The 19,679-nt window shown below is 41.9% G+C and overlaps 1 protein-coding gene and 1 pseudogene across 2 annotated transcripts; one reads left to right on the top strand and one right to left on the bottom strand.

The window, feature by feature from the left end:
• Nucleotides 1–1,012: 1,012 nt before the first annotated feature.
• On the bottom strand, nucleotides 1,013–4,181 carry CFL2 (cofilin 2). 2 transcript variants are annotated; one of them, XM_068546250.1, is made up of 4 exons: nucleotides 3,648–3,834; nucleotides 2,263–2,570; nucleotides 2,068–2,144; nucleotides 1,013–1,984 (listed from the first exon to the last, which is right to left on the bottom strand). In XM_068546250.1, exons 1-4 carry the CDS (start codon nucleotides 3,648–3,650, stop codon nucleotides 1,872–1,874), a joined length of 501 nt encoding a protein of 166 aa, XP_068402351.1. In that variant the 5' UTR covers nucleotides 3,651–3,834; the 3' UTR covers nucleotides 1,013–1,871. The 2 variants fall into 2 exon arrangements, with proteins under 2 accessions (XP_068402351.1, XP_068402341.1); XM_068546240.1 differs by lacking the exon at nucleotides 1,013–1,984 and having other exon boundaries at nucleotides 2,065–2,144; nucleotides 2,517–2,570; nucleotides 3,648–4,181.
• Nucleotides 4,182–7,327: 3,146 nt separating this feature from the next.
• On the top strand, nucleotides 7,328–11,722 carry LOC137759628 (nuclear receptor coactivator 4 pseudogene; annotated as a pseudogene).
• Nucleotides 11,723–19,679: the final 7,957 nt, after the last annotated feature.

The raw sequence follows: 19,679 nt of genomic DNA, 5'->3' as shown, positions 1-19,679 counted from the left end.
TATGAGTTTGGCCTTACCAAAAAGCCATCAAAATGTCCAGGATAATTCACAGGGACAGCTGGAAGCCTGAAATAAAATTGCTCAGTGCAAAAGATCCCAAGCCATTCATATAACCAGGATATTTAACTCCTATTTTTGTTTCCATCTGAAAACCCTGTTGAAAATATGGAAAAAAATTTAACCAAACTCGAATTACTTCCACATATTAAAACAAGGGGGATTTTTCATTTCCTGTTTCCTAATAAGAGCATTCTTCAGAGCTATGGGTTTAAGTTCTAAGCTACAATCCACTACTTACTAGCATGCCTGTTTTGCATACCAGTAGAATCAAGTCCAGTTTTGCCATTTGTGGATAACTATGACAAGATACAAAAGCATGTGTTTGCCATAAATAGCTCTGGCTAACAGCAAACTGCTCACACTGAACAGATCAAATTCTCTATAAGGAGAGCTGCCTGGACCACAGCCAAATCCCACTACTAATGTTTAAGACTGCTGTATCAATTTTTTTTCAAATTTGTGAAGTATATTAAGAAATATTAGCTGAAAGTTCCTAAACATGAGAAGTATTATTAAACTTTTGAAGGACATTTTACCAATTATTTTCATTATGACCAAATGTGCAATAAGAGCTTCCTGCTTCTTCTACTACTAGTCAACTAATTAGAAATGTAAACGTGAATTAAAAAATAACCACCCTAATTTATCCAGAGAACAAATCAGATATTGAAGAGTATTTATGTCAAAGTGCAAAAAAATAATTCCTGATTATTAACACATAAGGAAATAAATAAAGCTTATAAAAGTACACCTCTATAACGTTAATATTTTGTATTAGTTGGCTTTAGGATATTTTTTTAACCAAATAAACACAACAAACTGGAAAATATCACGCAAGAATGTAGTACAAAAAAATTCTTAAATGACCAGTGCAGAGATTAATAATAGCTGTTTACCCTAGGAGTTGCTTCACATGGTATTCTGCAAAATGTCCAAGGAAAACAAGGCAACGTTCTGTAATATGCCACAATTTTTATTGCAACGTGGCCATTTTTGTGAGGGTGCGGTTTGATCTCAAAAACAATGTTCCATTTAAGGCTCTTTTATACAGAAATTGCCATCATGACTGATATTCAAAGTATCTTTAGTGTCGCAAGACTAACATGGTAAACATAAAACTCCTACACTTATTCAGTAGTGTACACTCAATGTAAAACAAAAAGGCATTAATAACAGCTATTTCTTTTAAGAAGATACGCAGGTAACAGGAATGAACACTGAGGTACTAGGATAAGTTGATGACACAGTTAACTTAATTGGCATTCCTTTTGGGGTGGGGGATTAAACTCATTACAAAAAAAGTGCTTTCAATGCATAGTATTATATTTGCGCTGCCATGTCACAAAAAATAGGCTTGCCAAGGCAGGTGAGGTGTATGAATGCTCAAGCCTCACAGAACTGCAATCAAGTGCAACTATAAATAATACTGAATAAAGTTTACCATCTCACCAGTGGATAATACTTTCAAGGCATTCAATTAGCTTAACCCTTTGTAGTGTTCTAAGCTATTCACATTGACATTCACATTCACTGTAGTGCTTGCTGCAAGGGAGGCATATAACCAGTTGTTTTGGCTAAAATATGATGGGAAGGCATTCCTTGGGTTCTACGTAAAGGTAACAGTATCAAACAGTCTAATGGCAATCACTGATAGGCTGCTTACATGAATGATATTTCCTTCATTCATTGTGTTGGAAGGACCCAGTGGGAAGAGGAAGAAAAAAAAGAAAACCAAAACCTAATACTATTCCAATTGACTGAGCTGGAGAAATGGAAGCTCCTTAAGATCCAGATGGCACTTGACTGTCATTTTATAAGGGTTTTCCTTCAAGTGAAACTACTACGTTGCCTCCCAATTTCTCTCCAAGTGTTGAACGGTCCTTTATATCATCCAAGCCATTTACTTGCCACTCATGTTTAATACCTAAAAAGAAAAAACATTATCCCGTTACTTTATTATAAGTAAGAGAGGACAATTCTTCAGCACAAAATATTCAGTGTTTGTACCTGTAAATTTCTTTTTAATGGCATCTTTAGAGCTAGCATAAATCATCTTGCTTTTTAAAGGTGCACTTTCAGGAGCCCTACAGGGGGAAAAAAAATTGTTGAATCCTATTTAAAAGAAAAAAGAAAGGCAAAACTGACTATGTTAATAATAATCCTTGCATTTTAAAAGTACTTTTTTCTTTTGTTTTTACACACCAGAATATAAATACTAGGTCTTCTTTCTTAGACTCTTTTGTTTCGTATGTGGCATCGTACAAAGCATATCGGCAATCATTCAGAGGTAGCAACTTCACAAAAGATGTGTAGGGGTCCTCTACAGTATCACCAATGTCACCCACCAAGATCTGCTTTGCTTCCTCTACAATTATTTGTCTTTTGTCATCGCTTAAACAGAAGAGAACTGCTTTCTTTCTTTTTTTGATCTCCTCTTGTGTAGAAGATTTCCTTACTTTCATATCATTAAAAACTTTGATGACTTCATCATTCACTGTAACTCCAGAAGCCTGAAAATAAAGAAAGAACTGTAATTTAGAACAAGTATTTTGGTTTTAGCCAAAATTACTGTTTGCCTAGAGAGGATTCACTTTAGTCTGGATATCAAAAGTTGCATCATACCTTGTAAGTAGTCCCATCAGATTTGCAACTTTTTAAGTATCAGTATATGATGCACCTAAGGATTCTAACTCATCCTGCCCCATTCATCCTTTTTTAAAAAGGGGTTTGGAGGGTGAAGTAATTGGCAGGTAGAGGGAAAGGGACAAATACAGGCTGTCCCATCCCTGAAATGTTTCCTATTTCACTGGGTGATGTCAGAGCTTCAGGAGCAGCAGCAAAAATACCTTCTGTATTGTGTCAACCCGGCAGGCCTTAAAAAAACACTTTCGGATTTCAGTTAATGCTTCTACTATTTTTTTCTTTAAAGTCATCCTAGCCAGGGCCCTTTCCTCATAAGGAAAGAGAATCAAGTGTGAACTCCAAACCGCCCACGGCTACAACATAATTGCCTCACAGCTCAAATGCAGACGCTTCAAAACTAACGGATCGCGTGTAAAAGCTTTTTACCGCGAGAAAGCGTGTTCAAGAGTTTTCCCACCTCCTTAATCTCCCCCTAAGGGTTTTACGACAGGCCCTCAAGACCCCCACCGAAAGCGTCCAGCAAGGGCTTTACAGCACGTACCAATCTGAGAGCGCGCGTGGGAATAAAATTAGCAAGGGGAGGGCAAAGGCGGCGAGCGGGGTTGGGGTAAGGCTCGGCGGACCCTCCCGCGCCCCCGGCTGCCGCCCGCCCCACGTAGGCCCGGACCCTCGCCCCGCGACCCCCGCCCCGCGCCCGGGCCCTCCCCGCCCCCAGGAATCCGAAGAGCGGCCGGGCCGGACCTGACGGCGGGAGGGCAGGCCGGCCGGTGGAGAGAGAGCAGCGGGGCCGCAGCGCAGGAGCGCCCACCTTGGAGGCCAAAATCAGGTTAAAATGGCGGCTTCAGGCCCAGGGCCCCGCGGTGCCGCGCGGGGGGCTGTGCTCGCCGCGCCCCGGCCCCCCGGCCCCCCGACCCCCGGCCCCTGGGTCGGCGCGCCCGCCTTACCATAGCGCCCGCGGTTGAAGCTGCGGCGGCGGCTCGGGCTCCGGCGGTGTGGCGCTGCGAAGGGAAGGAGGGGCGGCCGGGAGGCGGCGAGTGCGGGGCACGCCGGGAGTGCGGCCCAAAAGGCGGCGGCCGCTCGGGGGGCTGCGGCGAGGGCGGGGTGGTCACGTGGGCACGCCCCGGGCAGGCGCTCCAGCCCGCCGGCACCCCCCGCGTCCTCGGCCTGACCCAGCGCGCGCGCGCGCGCAGCTGCCCCCGCGGGCTGTGCGGCCGTGGTCCGAACCCCGGGCCCCAACTCGGAGGCCTCCAACGCCGGGGCGCCACCCGTCCCGTCCGCCGGCTCCCACTGCGGGCGTTTCCACAGTGCCTCCCGAGGGCCAGGGCGCAGCTCCAGGGGTTGGGCGCGTGTGAGGCGAATGGCGCTCCAAGGTGTCTCTTTTATTCGCTTGTGGTTTCCACTGAAAGGGGCTGGATTCCTCCATTGTGGGACTTTTTGGAAAACCCCCATCAGAGATGGCGCGAATTATTTAGATCGCCTTCCATCAGTTCAATGAGAATAAACACTGGGGGGAGGGGGCGGAGGGGGTTACCCTAGTTGATTGAATTACTCAGCAAAAACAAAATGATAAACAGAGGTGGGAAATCGCTTTCTAAAAGTCTGTGGTTGGAATAATAATAATGGGAAATGTGGGGTAGTAACATCCCCTGGTAATATCCTTTTATAGATTAGACGTGGTAGGAAATTGATTGCACTCTCTGCCAGTAGTCTTCCTCAGGAGGCCCCAGCTACGACAGCTGCCATCAAATAAGTGGACCCAAGAGAAGAGTCCTCCCTCTTTGGCAACCACAACCTCTTCTAGCAAAACCCATATAACTGAGCCAAGGCTCTTCTCTAACTAAACCTTTTTGATACTTGTTACGAGTATCCATCGCATTTATCATAGAAAAAATTGGCACCGTATACTTTGAGGAAATTTTTCATGAAGATTCAATGCTTTATGAGTGTATAATGAAAATGTTTTAAATGAAACACTTTATGTGGTTACGTTTAATAAAAGGAAGATTTAATAAAGTATTTCATTCATCAGTGTTTGGGCTAATTTATGCTACCTTTTTTCCTGAACATTTATCATTTCTACCTTTCTTCATTTGTAAAATTGGTAATATGAATTTAAAACTCTGATTAATAGTTGAACTGATTTTGTGAAGAAGACTTGCACTAAAAAAGTAGAATTGTTGAGTGACTAAAACTGTTGGAAACAAAATAGTAAGTGAGTGCAGATAAACCTTAAGGTGAACTAAGCCAGAAGTGCAGTGTAACGGCAAGAACTTCGGGCTGGGAGTTGGGAAACGAGTATTAATCTTGACACTGCCCCATCTCTGTAAATTTGAAGGGCTTTCAATCCCTGCAGACCTTCATCTGTATTATAAGCTGTGATTATCTTTAAAGTCCTTTCCAGCTTTAAAATTCAGTTTCCTAGTATGCCAGTATTTCTCAGGAAATGGTGTGCATATGTTCTCAGGATTAAGTAAATTTAGGGATGGAAAATCATAATGAGAAGGGTTATGCCCTAGTTTGTGTGATAAATTATACCCAAAAGTTAATATATTATAAATGGAGCATGTTAGGTATTGCACAGGAAACACCTATTTTTTATGTCCATAGCTTGTGCTTATTTTCTTAATGGAAAGATTGACTTAGTTTATTTTTATTTTATTTTATTTTTATAAATTTATTTATTTTGTTTATTTTTGGCTGCGTTGGGTCTTCGTTGCTGTGTGTGGGCTTTCTCTAGTTGCAGCGAGCGGGGGCTACTCTTCGTTGCGATGCGTGGGCTTCTCATTGTGGTGGCTTCTCTTGTTGTGGAGCACAGGATCGAGGCACACGGGCTTCAGTAGCTGTGGCACACGGACTCAGCAGTTGTGGCGCACGGGCTTAGTTGCTCCGCGGCATGTGGGATCATCCTGGACGAGGGCTCGAACCTGTGTCCCCTGCATTGGCAGGTGGATTCTTTACCACTGCACCACCAGGTTAGTCCCTTGACTTAGTTTAGAGACAAAAATTGAGAAGAAATTTCCCAATGTCTAAGCATGAGTCTTAAGCAAGTAGGTAATAATACTTTACATTAGGTGGTACATTACAGTTTATGAAACCTTTCCCTTTCTTGATGTCTCTTGAGGCTCCGAGAGAATCATGGAGAATGAATCTCCAGGGCTCCAGACATTTGCTCTGTGTGGGTATCAGCAGTTTTCCTTCTTGAACTCTTCCTCTCAGGGTCCCCCTCCCTTCTCAGCCTTGAATTTTGCATCAAAGAGATTCTACAGGGGCTACAGCCCCAGCAGAGACCAGGTCTGGGGACATGGGGAGCTAGATTAGGTGTTAGAACCTCGCCTACCAAAGCTGGGGATTCTGAAGATGTTAATTCCCCGCCCACTCAGCTGTGATATCAACCCCTCTCCAAGCCTCCCTGTCCCTCTCCCCTTCCCCAGAGTTCACACTTCCCATGTACTAGGATTCTTTTCCTGAAGATGTTTTCTTGTCTTTGCACATATTTCATTGCCTTGTAATCACTTGTTTACGTGTTCTGCCACCCCAGTAGATTGGAAGCTCCTTCCAGGATCGGAGTCCTACTCATCTTTGGATTTCTGGAATCTGGTACATAGTAGGTACTCAATAGATGATAAAGTAACAACTTTAAGGTGCTTTAGTGCTATAAAGAGAACAAAATGGAAGCTCCCGAAGACTGCGAGGCCTTTCTACATGCCCTTGTGAGGCCAGATCTTAGACCGTCAGAGCCAGTAACAACTCTTCACACCTGTTGTTTATAACCAGAACTTACCGCCATTTGGTAAAGCGACAGCATTACCAAGCATTGATGCATGAATTTTGGCCTCTGTGTGGTGGAGGGGTCTGAGTGTCAGACATCATGTGTATCAGTTTCCTGTGGCTGCTGTAACAAATTACCACACATTTAGTGGCTTAAAACAACACAAACTTATTGTCTTACAGTTCTGGAGGTCAGATGTGAGAAATGACTCATGGGGCTAAAAGCAGCACTTCATTGCTTTTGGAAGCTGTAGGAGGAAAATCTGTTTCCTTGCCTTTTCCAACTTCTAGAGGCTGCCCACATTCCCTGGTGTGTGGCCCCCTGAGAGCACCTCTGCTTCAGTCATCACATCTCTGATTCTCTCTCTCCTGCCTTCCTCTTTCACTGCTAAGGACCACTGAGATTACCACTGGGTAATTTAGGATAATCTCCCATCTCAAAAATCATTTACTTAACCACATCCACAAAGTCCCTTTTGCTGGACTTCCCTGGTGGCGCAGTGGTTAAGAATCCGCCTGCCAATGCTGGGGACATGGGATCGAGCCCTGGTCCGGGAAAATCCCACATGCCACGGAGCAACTAAGCCCATGTGCCACGACGACTGAGCCTGTGCTCTAGAGCCTGCAAGCCACAACTACTGAGCCCGCATGCTGCAACTACTGAAGCCCGTGTGCCTAGAGCCCATGCTCTGCAACAAGAGAAGCCACTGCAATGAGAAGCCCGCGCACCGCAACGAAGAGTAGCTCCCGCTCACCGCAACCAGAGAAAACCCGTGCGCAGCAATGAAAACCCAACGCAGCCAAAAATGAATAAATACATAAATAAATTTATTTTTTAAAAAAAGTCCCTTTTGCTATGTCGGGTAACATATTCACAGGACAGGGACATCTTTGGGGGGGGCCATTATTCTGTCTACCATACCACATCTGTTCTCTTTAGCAGTTTCAAGCCCAAGGAAATGATTAACGGGTGGGACAGAAGGACCCTAAACAATCCCGTACTAGAAGGCACACGTCTAAACTCTGTTTCCATTTGCTGGACCACACATGGTTGACAGCAACAAAAAACCATTAGGAACTAAGTGAGAGTAACCTCAAAGAGGATGGATCAGCTCTGACACAGCAGTGGTGCAATCTCAGGCCATTTCCATTTAGTTAACTGCTCCACGGCTGTTTCCTCATGTGTAAAATGGGGCTTATGTTACCTCCTCCCTCTCAGGGTTGTGGTGAGGATCAAGTGAGATAATGTACGTAAAGCTCCTTCCAGCACAGGAAAAGGTACCCTGGGGCCATTACCATCAGTGCAGAGTGAAGGGGAGAGCATGATTTTACCAACTCACAGGCAACAGTCATGAAGCAATCCCAAGTCTCACTGGTATTGTTTTGTAAGACTCAGCTAAAGTTTTTGCTCAAGATTTCTTAGAAAATTGGAAAAGTGAATACCCGTAATGCATATTCTCCCACAAAACAGACTAGATGGAGTTTCTGTGGCATGTAAAATTTCAGAATCATTTTTCAAGTCTTCAGTAAAACAGTGAATCTGGAAGATTATGTAGATAAATTCTGTTCAAGCCCCACTCCCTGTCAAGACACATCATACTCAGCTCCCACAGCCACTTCCTGACAAAGACAAGTGTAAACGTAAAGATGCTCATCACTTCCAAATGTACTTTTCTACCCACATACCTGCTTCATTTGACATCTCTTTCCTAGCCCACGCCTGAGCTAAAAGACGGGTCAGGAGGAAAGTCATGCATTTTTCTAAATCCAAGTTTGAACTTAGAACTAGAAAATAAACATTGTGGGAGATGTGTGTTGGAGTCTGATCTCTATGACCCACTCCCTGATCCACAAAACTCACTTTGCGTCTTCCATGTCTCATCCTTAGTTCTTTCTAATTTAGGAAGATGACCTCACAATAAAGGAACTTAGCAGTCTATGTCAAGGGAAGAGGGGATGAGGTAGAGGGTAGCAGTAGTGAAATGTAGTAAGTAGTGAAATGTAATTCAAAATGGTCTCAAACTCTACAGTTATAAATGCTAGTTTCAATTTATTTACTCGCAAACACATTTATCAGATCCACCTATCAGTTGTTTCTGATATTAATTGAATTCGTTATAAGTAGCAACTGGTTACCTAAATTATACAAACCATACAAAAACAGCATCTGAGAAAAGAAACTTGCTAGTAATTTATTTAAGGTGGAGAGCCTTTGTTGAGCTTACTTTATTACAAAAGCTGTGGATTTTTATATCCCAGAGAATCATACAGACATGAAAAATGTAACATACTAAAACTGTATGTTAACAGACATGAATAAGAGTAGGCAAGAGATCGAAAACCAAATCAAGAATGAGAAGAGTTTATTCATTTCATTCATTCATTCATTCCTTTATATCATTCACTGAGCATCTCTGCTAGGGTAAAGAATGCAAGGATAAGAATAACACAGTCCGTGCCTTGAAGAAAGTCAGTTCTGTGAGAATACATCAAGGAAGCCAGTATCTATGGGACAATCCCACGCATGCTCCAGTGGGGTATGTACAGGATGCCTTGGGAGCAGAAGGAAGGCCAGCCCAGTTTGGAGCGAGTTGGGTCTTTTTTTTTTTTTTTTTTGGCTGCGTTGGGTTTTCGTTGCTGTGCCCGGGCTTTCTCTAGTTGCGGTGAGCGGGAGCTACTCTTAGTGAGTGTGCGGGCTTCTCATTGCTGTGGCTTCTCTTATTGCGGAGCATGGGCTCTAGGCGTGCAGGCTTCAGTAGTTGTGGCACGTGGGCTCAGTAGTTGTGGCATGCAGGCTCTAGAGTGCGGGCTCAGTAGTTGTGGCGCACGTGCTTAGTTGCTCTGCAGCATGTGGGATTTTCCTTGACCAGGGCTTGAACCCGTGTCCCCTGCATTGGCAGGCGGATTCTTAACCACTGCACCACAAGGGGAGTCCCATGAGTTGGGTCTTAAGGGATAAGTGGAAGTTAACTAGGCAGATAGGGACAGGACATTCAAAGCAGAGGGAACCAAATGTACAAAGCCTCAGCAGTACCAGTATAAAGCACAAGAAACCCCAAGTTGCTAGCTACGACTGGAGCCTATGAGCTTGGTAGAGAATGAAGATGGAGTAGTAGGAGGTACCAGTTCTTGTGAGCTTTGTATACAACCGTACAGTCAGAATTGCATTCTGCAGGTCATAAGGGAGACAATAAAGACTTTTCAAAGGTGTTTTTATTTGCGCGCGCTCCGGCCCGCCCGTCGGACGCTGCCAGGCTCGCGGGCGGGGCGCAGCCTGAGGGTTCAGGGAAACTTTGTCACCCTGGTCCCGGAGAAAGCAGCGTCCGGCTTGCCGGGCAGCTCGCAGGGTGGGGACCTGGCCTGCAAGGAGGAACAGGGGGCAGAAGGAGTACCTCACGGGACCAGAGTGGCTGCTCCAGTAATAAAGAACCCCTTTTGAGGTGTTGTGATGCACGGAGGGACTTGGTGGAGTTCTTCAGGCTGAACAGCAAATTAAAGATAACTTGCGAGAGGTCAAAGCCCAGATTCACAGCTGCACAAGTCATCACCGGGAATGCCTTCGAAGCCATGAGGTGTGGCTGTATGAACAGGTAGATCTCATCTATCAGCTTAAAGAGGAGATGCTTCAGCAGCAGGTCCAACAGCTCTACCGGTTACTGGGCCGATTCAATTGTCTTATTCATCAGCTGGAGTGCACCCAAAACAAAGATCTAGCCAATCAAGTCTCCGTGTGCCCGGAGAGACTGGGCAGTTTGACCCTTAAACCTGAAGATTCGACTGTCCTACTCTTTGAAGCCAATAATAACTGCCCTGCACCAGGCAATCACCACGTTTGGGTCTCTCAAAACCATTCAAATTCCTGAGCACCTGATGGCTCATGCTAGCTCATCAAATATTGGGCCCTTCCTGGAGAAAAGAGGCTATGTCGCATTGGACAGCAGAAGTCAGCATCCAGCACCACAGTGGTCCCTCTCAGCGAATGGCTCCTTGGAAGCAAACCTGCCAGCGGTTGCCAGGCTCCTTACATACCCAGTACCAATCTGCAGGACTGGCTCACCCAAAAGCAGACCTTGGAGAATAGTCAGACTTCTGCTAGAGCCTGCAATTTCTTCAATAATGTCTGGGGCAACCTAAAGGGCTTGGAAAACTGGCTCCACGAGAGTCAGCAACAAGAAGTTTCTGTTGCTGGTAAACAAGTTACCAAAAGTGTAACAGCTATTCTACTACCAGTTCTTACTCCAGTGAAATTGAAAAGGTTGTAGATCTAGTGCTTCTTGATCAAGATGAGGTGGAGCTTTCTGACTGGCTGGTGACTCCCCAGGAATCCCATAAGCTTGAGAAGCCTGGGAATGGCAGCTGTGAAACCAGTGAGAAGTTTAAGCTCTTGTTCCAGGTGTTCCAGGAGTCCTATAGTGTGAATGATTGGCTCATCAAGCCTGATTCCTGTACCAGTTGTCAGGGTAAACAGCCCAAAGGTGTGGAGATTGAGAACCTGGGCAATCTGAAGTGCCTGAATGACCACTTGGAGGCCAAGAAACCCTTGTCCACTCCCAGCATGATTACTGAGGATTGGCTTGTCCAGAATCATCAAGACCCATGTAAAGTAGAGGAGGTCTGCAAAGCCAATGAGCCCTGTACAAGCTTTTCAGAGTGCGTGTGTGATGAAAATTTTGAGAAGGAAGCTCTGTGTAAATGGCTTCTGAAGAAAGAAGGAAAGGATAAAAAGGTATGCCTGTGGAACCAAAACCTGAACCTGAGAAACATAAAGATTCCCTGAATATGTGGCTTTGTCCATCCAGAAGAGAGGAAACAACAAGCTAAGGCACCAAAGGCAATGGCTTCTTCTAGAATTGCTGATTCCTTCCAAGTCATAAGGAACAGTCCCTTGTCAGAGTGGCTCATTACCCCCTCATGCAAAGAAGGATGTCCCAAGGAAGTGTCTCTTACAGAGGACAGAGCTGGCATACCAAAGCTTACAAGCCACTTGGCCACTTCCTGGTGTCCCTTTAACACGGCTGACTGGGTCTTGCCAGGAAAGAAGATGGGAAATCTTAGCCAGTTATCCTCAGGAGAAGACAAATGGCTACTTCGAAAGAAGGCCGAGGAAGTATTATTTAATTCGCTCCTACGGGAGGAACACAACGTTCCCCCAGACCGTTATGGCCTCCCAGCAGTTTGTGATCTCTTTGCCTGTATGCAGCTTAAAGTTGATAAAGAAAAATGGTTGTATTGAACTCCTCTACAGATGTGAAGGAATGGAGTACTAGAGTCAAGCAAATTTTCTGCAGATTATCACAAATCCATGAGCTGAGTGACTGCGGCTTGCCAAATCATTGCGTTTCTGGGTCTGATGTAGTTCCTTTTCTGCCTAATTTTGAACTAGTGAAGAGAAATAATAAGTCATCAAATTATGAGTTACTGTGTAAAAGAAAAAGGCTGTTTGTTGACGCTGAGGTGATTCAGTTTCTTCTTACAGAAGTATTAATTCACCCCTACACTAGAAACACAGCATCAAAGTGGGTAGGTCTTTTTCATAAGCCTCCACGGCTCCTTAGTTTGAGTTGTTGTTAGAAGTACATTAAAGCACTGTAGTTTTAAAAATGAAATAGTTCTATAACCAAGGTGTGTTGATGTATTCTAAAACTAGTAAACTTACCTAACCTTTTGATTGCCCTTCTTTGGATGCTTCCCTTGTTGTGGGTTTTCTTCCATTAACGGTGAATTCTTCTGTTTAATTAATATAATTTAATATATTTTAATATAATATAATATATTTCACACAAATAATTAACCTTGCCAATATAGTGGTTTTTTCTTACCAAAACATGTATTAACAATCTTGGCAATTTTTGACATTAATTACAAAACATTTTAGCTTACATGCCAGATTCTACATTATTTTTCTTTTTTTGAAACAAACTCAGCTATTGCAAGTTTCATCTTAATTCCCTTCTCTAAATGTTATTATTAAAGTATCTAGACAGCTCTTTCAGAAGGGCTCCATATTGCTTGAAGACTATATTCAGGGTAATCCTAGCCTCTTTCAAAATATTCTGAAGAACTACAGGAAGAAGAGCCCCAGTGCTGACTAATCAAAAAGCAAAAGGCAAGACATGTTGGAAATGTAGTACTTGAATTATTCACTATCCTAAGTGTTACTGGTGCATCCTGTGTAAATGGAAGCTGAACTGGAAACCTGGTGCTTTTAACTAGGCATAAATTAAATGTCCTCTCACTGCAAGCATAGCATACCTATACCTTATAATGCAGTGACATTTTAGTGAATAGGCTGTTTTGAACACTGTGCCTTGGGGTGTTTATTGAAGCTTTATGAAAACTATTGATGTTTCCTTAGTATCCTTAAAATTATGTCCATGCTTTAAAAAGTTTCTCTGTAGGAGAGAAATGGTATTTATACCATGTTTTAAAATTCTGTAAGATGAGACATCTAGTTGCTTTCCAGGCTTTTAAACTATTAAGCCGCTCAACTTGCCTATATGTTATTGGAAATACTTTAAAAGTTTGTGACGTGGTCATCTAGAAAGCCCTTTTAGGGAAACTTCACAGTCCCAGTGTCATTGCCATACAACTTCATTAGAATTCTTGAACCACAGCTGAAATGAGCCTATTATTTTTTAGTTCCCCCAGATACCATTTAGAACTTTAAAACTAAAAGTGGTGGGTAAAAACTTAAGGAGCCTTTTCATTATCTTAGGTTGCAGGAAACTGTAGTATTTGAGGTTTAACACATTGTGTATCACTAAATTAACATTAATCACTATGCTAATGAGTATGTAAAACACTGTTTTGCGTTGATGCATTTTGTACCTCCCTCCATTAAAAGCGTAACAGCCAAAAAAAAAAGGTGTTTTTTTAATAACAGCTATGTTGAGATATTGTTCACATACCATAAAATTCATCATTTTAAAGTGCACCATTCAATGTTTCTGAGTATATTCACAGTTGTGCAACCATCACCACAATCTAATTTTAGAACATTTTAATCACCCCCCCAAAAGAAAACCCCATATCCATTAGCAGTCCCTCTACATTCCCTCCTCCCCTCAGTCCCTGGCAACCACTAATCTAGATTTTTGTAGATTTTCCTGTTGTGAACATTTCAGACGAATGGAATCATATGTAGTCTTTTGTGACTGACTTCTTTCACTTAGCATAATGTTTTCAAGGTTCATCCATGTTGTAGTATATGTCAGTAATTCATTCTTTTTTATGGTCAAATAATATTCTGTTGCATGGATATACCACATTTGCTTTATCCATTCATCAGTTGATGGGCATTTCAGTTGTTTGCACTTTATGGCTATTGTGAATATTGCTACCATGAACATTTGTGTACAAATTTTTGTGTGAACATATATTTTCATTTCTTTGGGATATACACCTAGGAGTGGAATTACTGGGTCATATGGTAACTTCATTTTTAACCATCTGTCAAATGTTTCCAAAGTGGCCACACCATTTTACAAACTCACCCACAATGTACAAGGGTTCCAATTTCTCTATATCCTTACCAACACTTGCTATTGTTTGTCTTTTTTATTTTAGCCATCCCTGTGAGTGTGAAGTGGTATCTTATTGTGGTTTTGATGTGGATTACCCTAACGGTTAATGTTGAGCATCTTTTCATGTGCTTATTGGCCATTTGTACACCTTCTTTGGAGAAATGTCTATTAATATCCTTAGTCCATTTTTTTCATTGTTATTTGTCTTTTTATTGAGTTGTAAGAGATTTTTAAAATATATTCTGGATATGTCCCTTATTAGACATATGATTTGCAGAAACATTCTCCCATTCTGTGGATTGTGGGCTGTCTTTTCACTTTCCTAATGGTGTCCTTTTTTTTAATTGAAGTATAGTTAGTATAGAATATTATATTTCTTAATGGTGTCCTTTGAAGCTGAAAACTGAAATTTTGATAAAGTCAAGTTTATCTAGTTTTTCTTCTGCTGCTTGTACTTTTGGTGTTATAAGAAACCATTGCCTAATCTAGGTTTATAAAGTTTACTCCCATGCTTTTTGTTTTTAGTTTTTTCTAAGAATTTTATAGTTCCAGCTTCACAGATAGGTTTATGATCTATTTTGAGTTAATTTTTTAGTATGTCAATGTAGGGGTCCAACTTCATTCTTTTGCATGTGGATATCCAGTTGTCTCAGAACCATTTGCTGAAAAGATTATTCTTTCCCTTAAATTTGTTTTTTAAATGCTGTTATAGGTATGCTGGCAATGACATTCTAAAATGCTATTAACTCTTAGATTTATGATTGCTTGCTGACAAATTAAATTGACAACAAGAAAGGAATTTCTCTTGTATTTCACAACTAGATGACTTGTGTGTCTGAAAATTAATTTCTCAATAAGCATGTCAGGAATGTAGTTTTGTTTTCTAAGTATTGAGTTTCTACTGTGCGCCAGAAAATGTGCTTGGCGCTGAGTATAAAATGAACAAAACAGACACAGTCCCTGCCTTCATGGATCCTGTAGTCTAGTGAGAAATTAACAGGGGGTCCTGATATAGTTTAGGGAAATTGAGGAAGGTTTCTCTGGTTGAAGAGTCCCCCCAAAAAACAACAGCATGAAAAGAAGACTGAGCAAGGAAGGAGCTTGACCTTTGGGGGAAAATAAAAGGCCACTGGAGCTACAATGTTCCAGACAAGGAGAGAAATACAAGATGAGGCTGAATAAGTGGTCAGGGCCGGTGAATGGAGGACCTGTAAATCATTTCCCAAACCGTCCGTGAAGGCTCCCCGGTGTCCCAGCAAACTCTCAGGGACGCCGCTTTTGCTTTGAATTTTAAGGGAAACATAGCGCCATCTGTCGGACACAAAGGGAACTACTCAATCGTGCTGGTTTACACTTTAATTTCAGATGCCTCTACGTTCCATCCGAGGGGTAGTCGGCAGCTGGTGTGATAAAAAGCAAGTCCCTCGGGAAAATCAGTGTGGAGCTGGAAATGAGGGTGATTGTGTCCAACCCGATTCCAATGTTTGAGAACTTAAGCAGTGCCCAGCAGGTGCAAAGCTGCTAAGACATAAATATTGTTTGAACCTAATTACTTAATAAACAGAACTGGTAGGTATTTCTTTTGGCCCACGAATGCCCTGAAAAAACTATTATGATATTAAGACCACCGTGAACGGAGAAAAATTGGGAGCCTCTACTGTTAAGGATTTTGGGGCTTTATTCCAAGTGTTACAGGCAGTTATTAAAAGGTTTGAAACAGGGAGAGTGACATGGAGGCTTTAAGTTTTTCTAGTAAAGTGATATTTTAAAAATCTAGACATTTTACCGAAAGTGATTTTGCTTTCAATTACTTGTTCAATTTTTAAAATGTCTTAGGTTTAAACTCTAATTAAGGACTCCAATGTTTTCCTCCCTAACAGACACTTTTGCCCCAAGGTGAGAGACCAATCAAGAACCCAAGCAGAGGTGGGCTTCTTTCACTGGCTTAAAATTGTTCCTCCCTCCACAAACTGTCCACAAAAATGGAGAGAAGGGGCAGGACCCACTACTCTGATGGCTCTTGGTTCACTTAATGTTGGAAAGGATGGAACAGAATTTTAAACATAGATTAGGCCTGGAAAGCTGCCTCCTTTTTAAGTTGCTTGAAATTTGTATCCTCTCAAATGGGTTTGACAATTGTAGCAGAGATTGCTGGTCCTACCAGTGTCCACTGGCCCCCTTCTACTTTAATAAAAGAGCATCAGTCTCCATTTTATTTGGAGTTATGCCCCCCTCCCCAGCTAACAGACTGAATTTTCCAGCCTCTTTTGACTAGGAGATGTGGCCATGTGACCAATTCAACTGACGATATGTGACCTTCCCAGAAAGCTGCTTAAAAGGAGCTGAGTTAGCTGGAAGGTGTATTCTCTTTGCCCTTCTGCCCTTCCTTCTTTTGGCTTGTGGCACAGATTTGATGGTTGGAGTACCACCAGCCCTCTTGGACCATGAGATGACCTTGAGAATGAAAGCCAGATGCTAGGGTGATGGAGCAGAAAGGTAGGGGGAGCCTGTGTCTGTGATAACTGTGGAGCTACCATACTAGTCCTGGACAGCCTTCCTCTGGACTTATATATGTTAACCTAAAACAAATAGATATTTCTCCAGCAAAGATGGGTTTATTCAGGATCAGCAAAGAATTGCAGTTCAGGGTCTGCAACCATGGTGAGCCGCATGCAGTTCCTCTCTGGGCAAGGGAAGGAGAATGCTTTTTATTTTTATTTATTTATTTTGTGGCCACGTTGCGCAGCTTGCTGGATCTTAGTTTCCCAACTAAGGGGTTGAACCCCGGGCCACAGCAGTAAAAGCTCAGAGTCCTAACTACTGGACCACCAGGGAACTCCCTGGAGAATGCATTTTATATGAAAGGAAGTGGGCGGACTCTAGTAAACAAAGGGTCTATGGTTTTTCATTGGCTGAGTCCTTGCCGGGAAAGAAAAGTCTTTCTTCTTCCTCTGGGGGCTCTGCTAACCTCGCAGGGCATGAGAGCTCCCCCTTTTGGTCTCCCAACTTTATTTAATTGAGGTTTCTGTTGATTCATTTTTTATATACATATTTGACAGAGAAATTTCTGTCTTATTCAAGCCGCTGTTACTTGGTCTGGACTGTTTTTTGTTTTATGCCACAAAATCTATCCTAATAGTCCTCATGTATGATTACCCAAAATAAGGTCACAGCCATTGAACCCTTTCCCCAAGGTGGGGATTGCCAGTTTCACAGATGGGTTTTATTCAGTATCAAAGAATATTTTTTTCCTCTGGAAACTATTTCAGCCCCAACTTTATTCTCAATATTTTTAGCCAGTGCCCTCCTGTGTCATTATATAGGCAGGAGAGAGAGAGAGAGAGAGAGAGAGAGGAAATCCTTTCCCATCTTGATATAAAAATATTTTCTTATATATTCTTCAAATAATTTTGAAGTTTTGTTTTTTGCATTTAGGCCTCTAATTGAGTGACTCTGAAGGAACACCATAGAAGAGCACCAGAGAACAGGCTTTTTTGGGCTATCCAAAATGCTCAAGAGGAATGCTTGTGTGGTTGGCTGGGTCGTATGACAATCTTTTTCCTTGGAAACCCCTTTCCAAACCAATGAGGACAGTTTGCCTTGGCTGTGTAGAAACATACTTTTTGACCCAAATTTGAAAAATCCCTATGAAATAGGAATAACCAAAGGAAGTACTTGAAATTATTAAAAGATTTTTAAAACCCTTGGTCTCTTTTTGACCATTTATCCTTTTTTGGCGGTAGCTCAGAATATTTTTAAAAATGTAATGATTGCATTATTTATCTATGTAAGATAATTTTGCTAAAGCCTTCATCTCAAAAGTTTGCCCTTCAAGATTCTGCCCCTGGAATTCCTACCTTCAAACATGCCCATTTAGAGAGACAAAGAGCTCTTGTTACGTTTGGGGTGGGGGGAGTGGAAGATGTTTTTGAATCTACTAGGAAAGAGTTCAAGCTCAGAGTCTTTGATCTGCTGGGATTTCTAACACATGTGAACCCTCACCACACTTTCTCTAATTCTACCAGATGTAGCCAAGTTGTTCAGAGAGAGTCCATCAACTCATAAGTTGCTTTAGTTACAGATCTCTTGCTTTATATTATACAGGATGGATTTCCAGATGTTCTTTTGATTTGTAGTTTGCTCATTTCCCTCCAAGAAATTGTCAAGAAATGGTCTGGACTAGTGGACCCTTTATCTTTGTTTGCCCTAGGAGGTGGCATTGTTAGGGCACTCGGCAAGTTAAATACAGTATTTTGTAGACTCTGACACTGTTATTGTTTAGACTTTAGAGAGAAAAAGAACCGAGTTGAAATGGAGGAAGAGTATTAGGAAAGAAGCAGATGGCTTGAAAAAAAATTTTTTTTCTTCCTCTGAAATAAAATGAGACTTCCCAGCCTTACTGAGATCCAGGAGATCTCAGGATGAAGTTAAATATGCGGTTGTAATACGACCCAGCACACATCTCTTGGCTTTCCTGCAGATTTAACAGCCATGCTATTTTATTGAGTATCCACTATGTGCCTGGCACTTTATTGGCCCAACTCTTTCTACAGAAAGGCTTAACCAACTCATTACTAACTCTAAGGGTAAACTAAGCAGAGAATTCAGTGATAGTCCTTGAAGCAGACATAAAAGTGTTCAAAGAGGTACATTCTGGTTGTATCTGTTTATCTGTCCTTTCAATTAAGAACAGATACTTGAGACTTAGGAGACATTTTCATTTCTACCAATTCTCAACTTTTAATAACCAAAAATAAGCACCATTATAAAATGAGATAGAGAACATTGAATACTTGACTGTCTCTGCAGCTTCCATTTTGTCCTGAGAGAGGCAAAAATACTTCATTGATGAGCTTACGTCACTGGCATATTTCTTATCATTTGATCCATAGACTAGCATCAGCATCCAAGAACTTTGAAAGTGTTAGTCTTTTGCTACCACAATGTTGCAGACTGAATCATTCTGAATCATATTGCTTTTTTAACCCTTCAAATGAAAATTTGCAAGCTTTGGATGAACATAGAAGAATAACAGAGATGGAATAGTTGAATAAAGTTCAGGAGTAGGGTAGAATCTGAGACAATGAGAAAATGACTGTAGGGGTAGTTCCATCCATTTGTTTATTTACACAGAAAATTCTTCCAGAAAAAAAAAGTTTAAAGTTGCTTAAAAGACACAGGGTTGAGCTATCAGTATATTACATTTTAATTTTCAAAAGGGCACAGGGATGGTAAAACAATAAAGTTTAGCCTTAAGTTTCCCGGTGGTCAAGGCAAAAGGGAAAGTCCTTGAGTTAAATAGCTCTAATTAGCTAATAAGAAGAAGCATAAAGTTTGTAAGGAGAAAGTTTTTTTCTGGGACTAAATTCTAAGAGGAATTTGGTTAAACAAAAAAGTTAAAAGTTGAATAATATATGTGAGGAATTTTTGCATGCTTTTTTCTCATTTAATTCTCACAAAAGTATTGTGAAGCATAGTGCGTCATATTCGTCTTACAGATGAGGAAACTGAGGATCAGAGCAGTTATGTTGACTGGACACAGCTGGGTTTTGAACCCTGATATAGCTGAATTGAAAGCCTACACTATGCACCACACTGCCTCTCAGTGGACACTCATGTATATTGTGTAGTTTTGGACTGTGAGTTCATTTTCAGTGGGGCTTTATCTGTGGCAATATTCTGCAG

The sequence above is a fragment of the Eschrichtius robustus genome, chromosome 1 (genome assembly GCF_028021215.1).
Source record: "Eschrichtius robustus isolate mEscRob2 chromosome 1, mEscRob2.pri, whole genome shotgun sequence".
NCBI classification, from domain to species: Eukaryota; Metazoa; Chordata; class Mammalia; order Artiodactyla; family Eschrichtiidae; genus Eschrichtius; species Eschrichtius robustus.
This window is presented reverse-complemented; position numbering and strand designations above follow the sequence as displayed.

Excerpts from the sequence above, each read along its gene's own strand:
- CFL2 (XM_068546240.1), bottom strand. The coding sequence starts at position 4,152 with ATGGGGGTTTTCCAAAAAGTCCCACAATGGAGGAATCCAGCCCCTTTC. Across the intron at positions 2,571-3,647 it reads CTTCAACCGCGGGCGCTATG|GCTTCTGGAGTTACAGTGAA; the intron begins GTAAGGCGGGCG and ends CTTTATTTTCAG.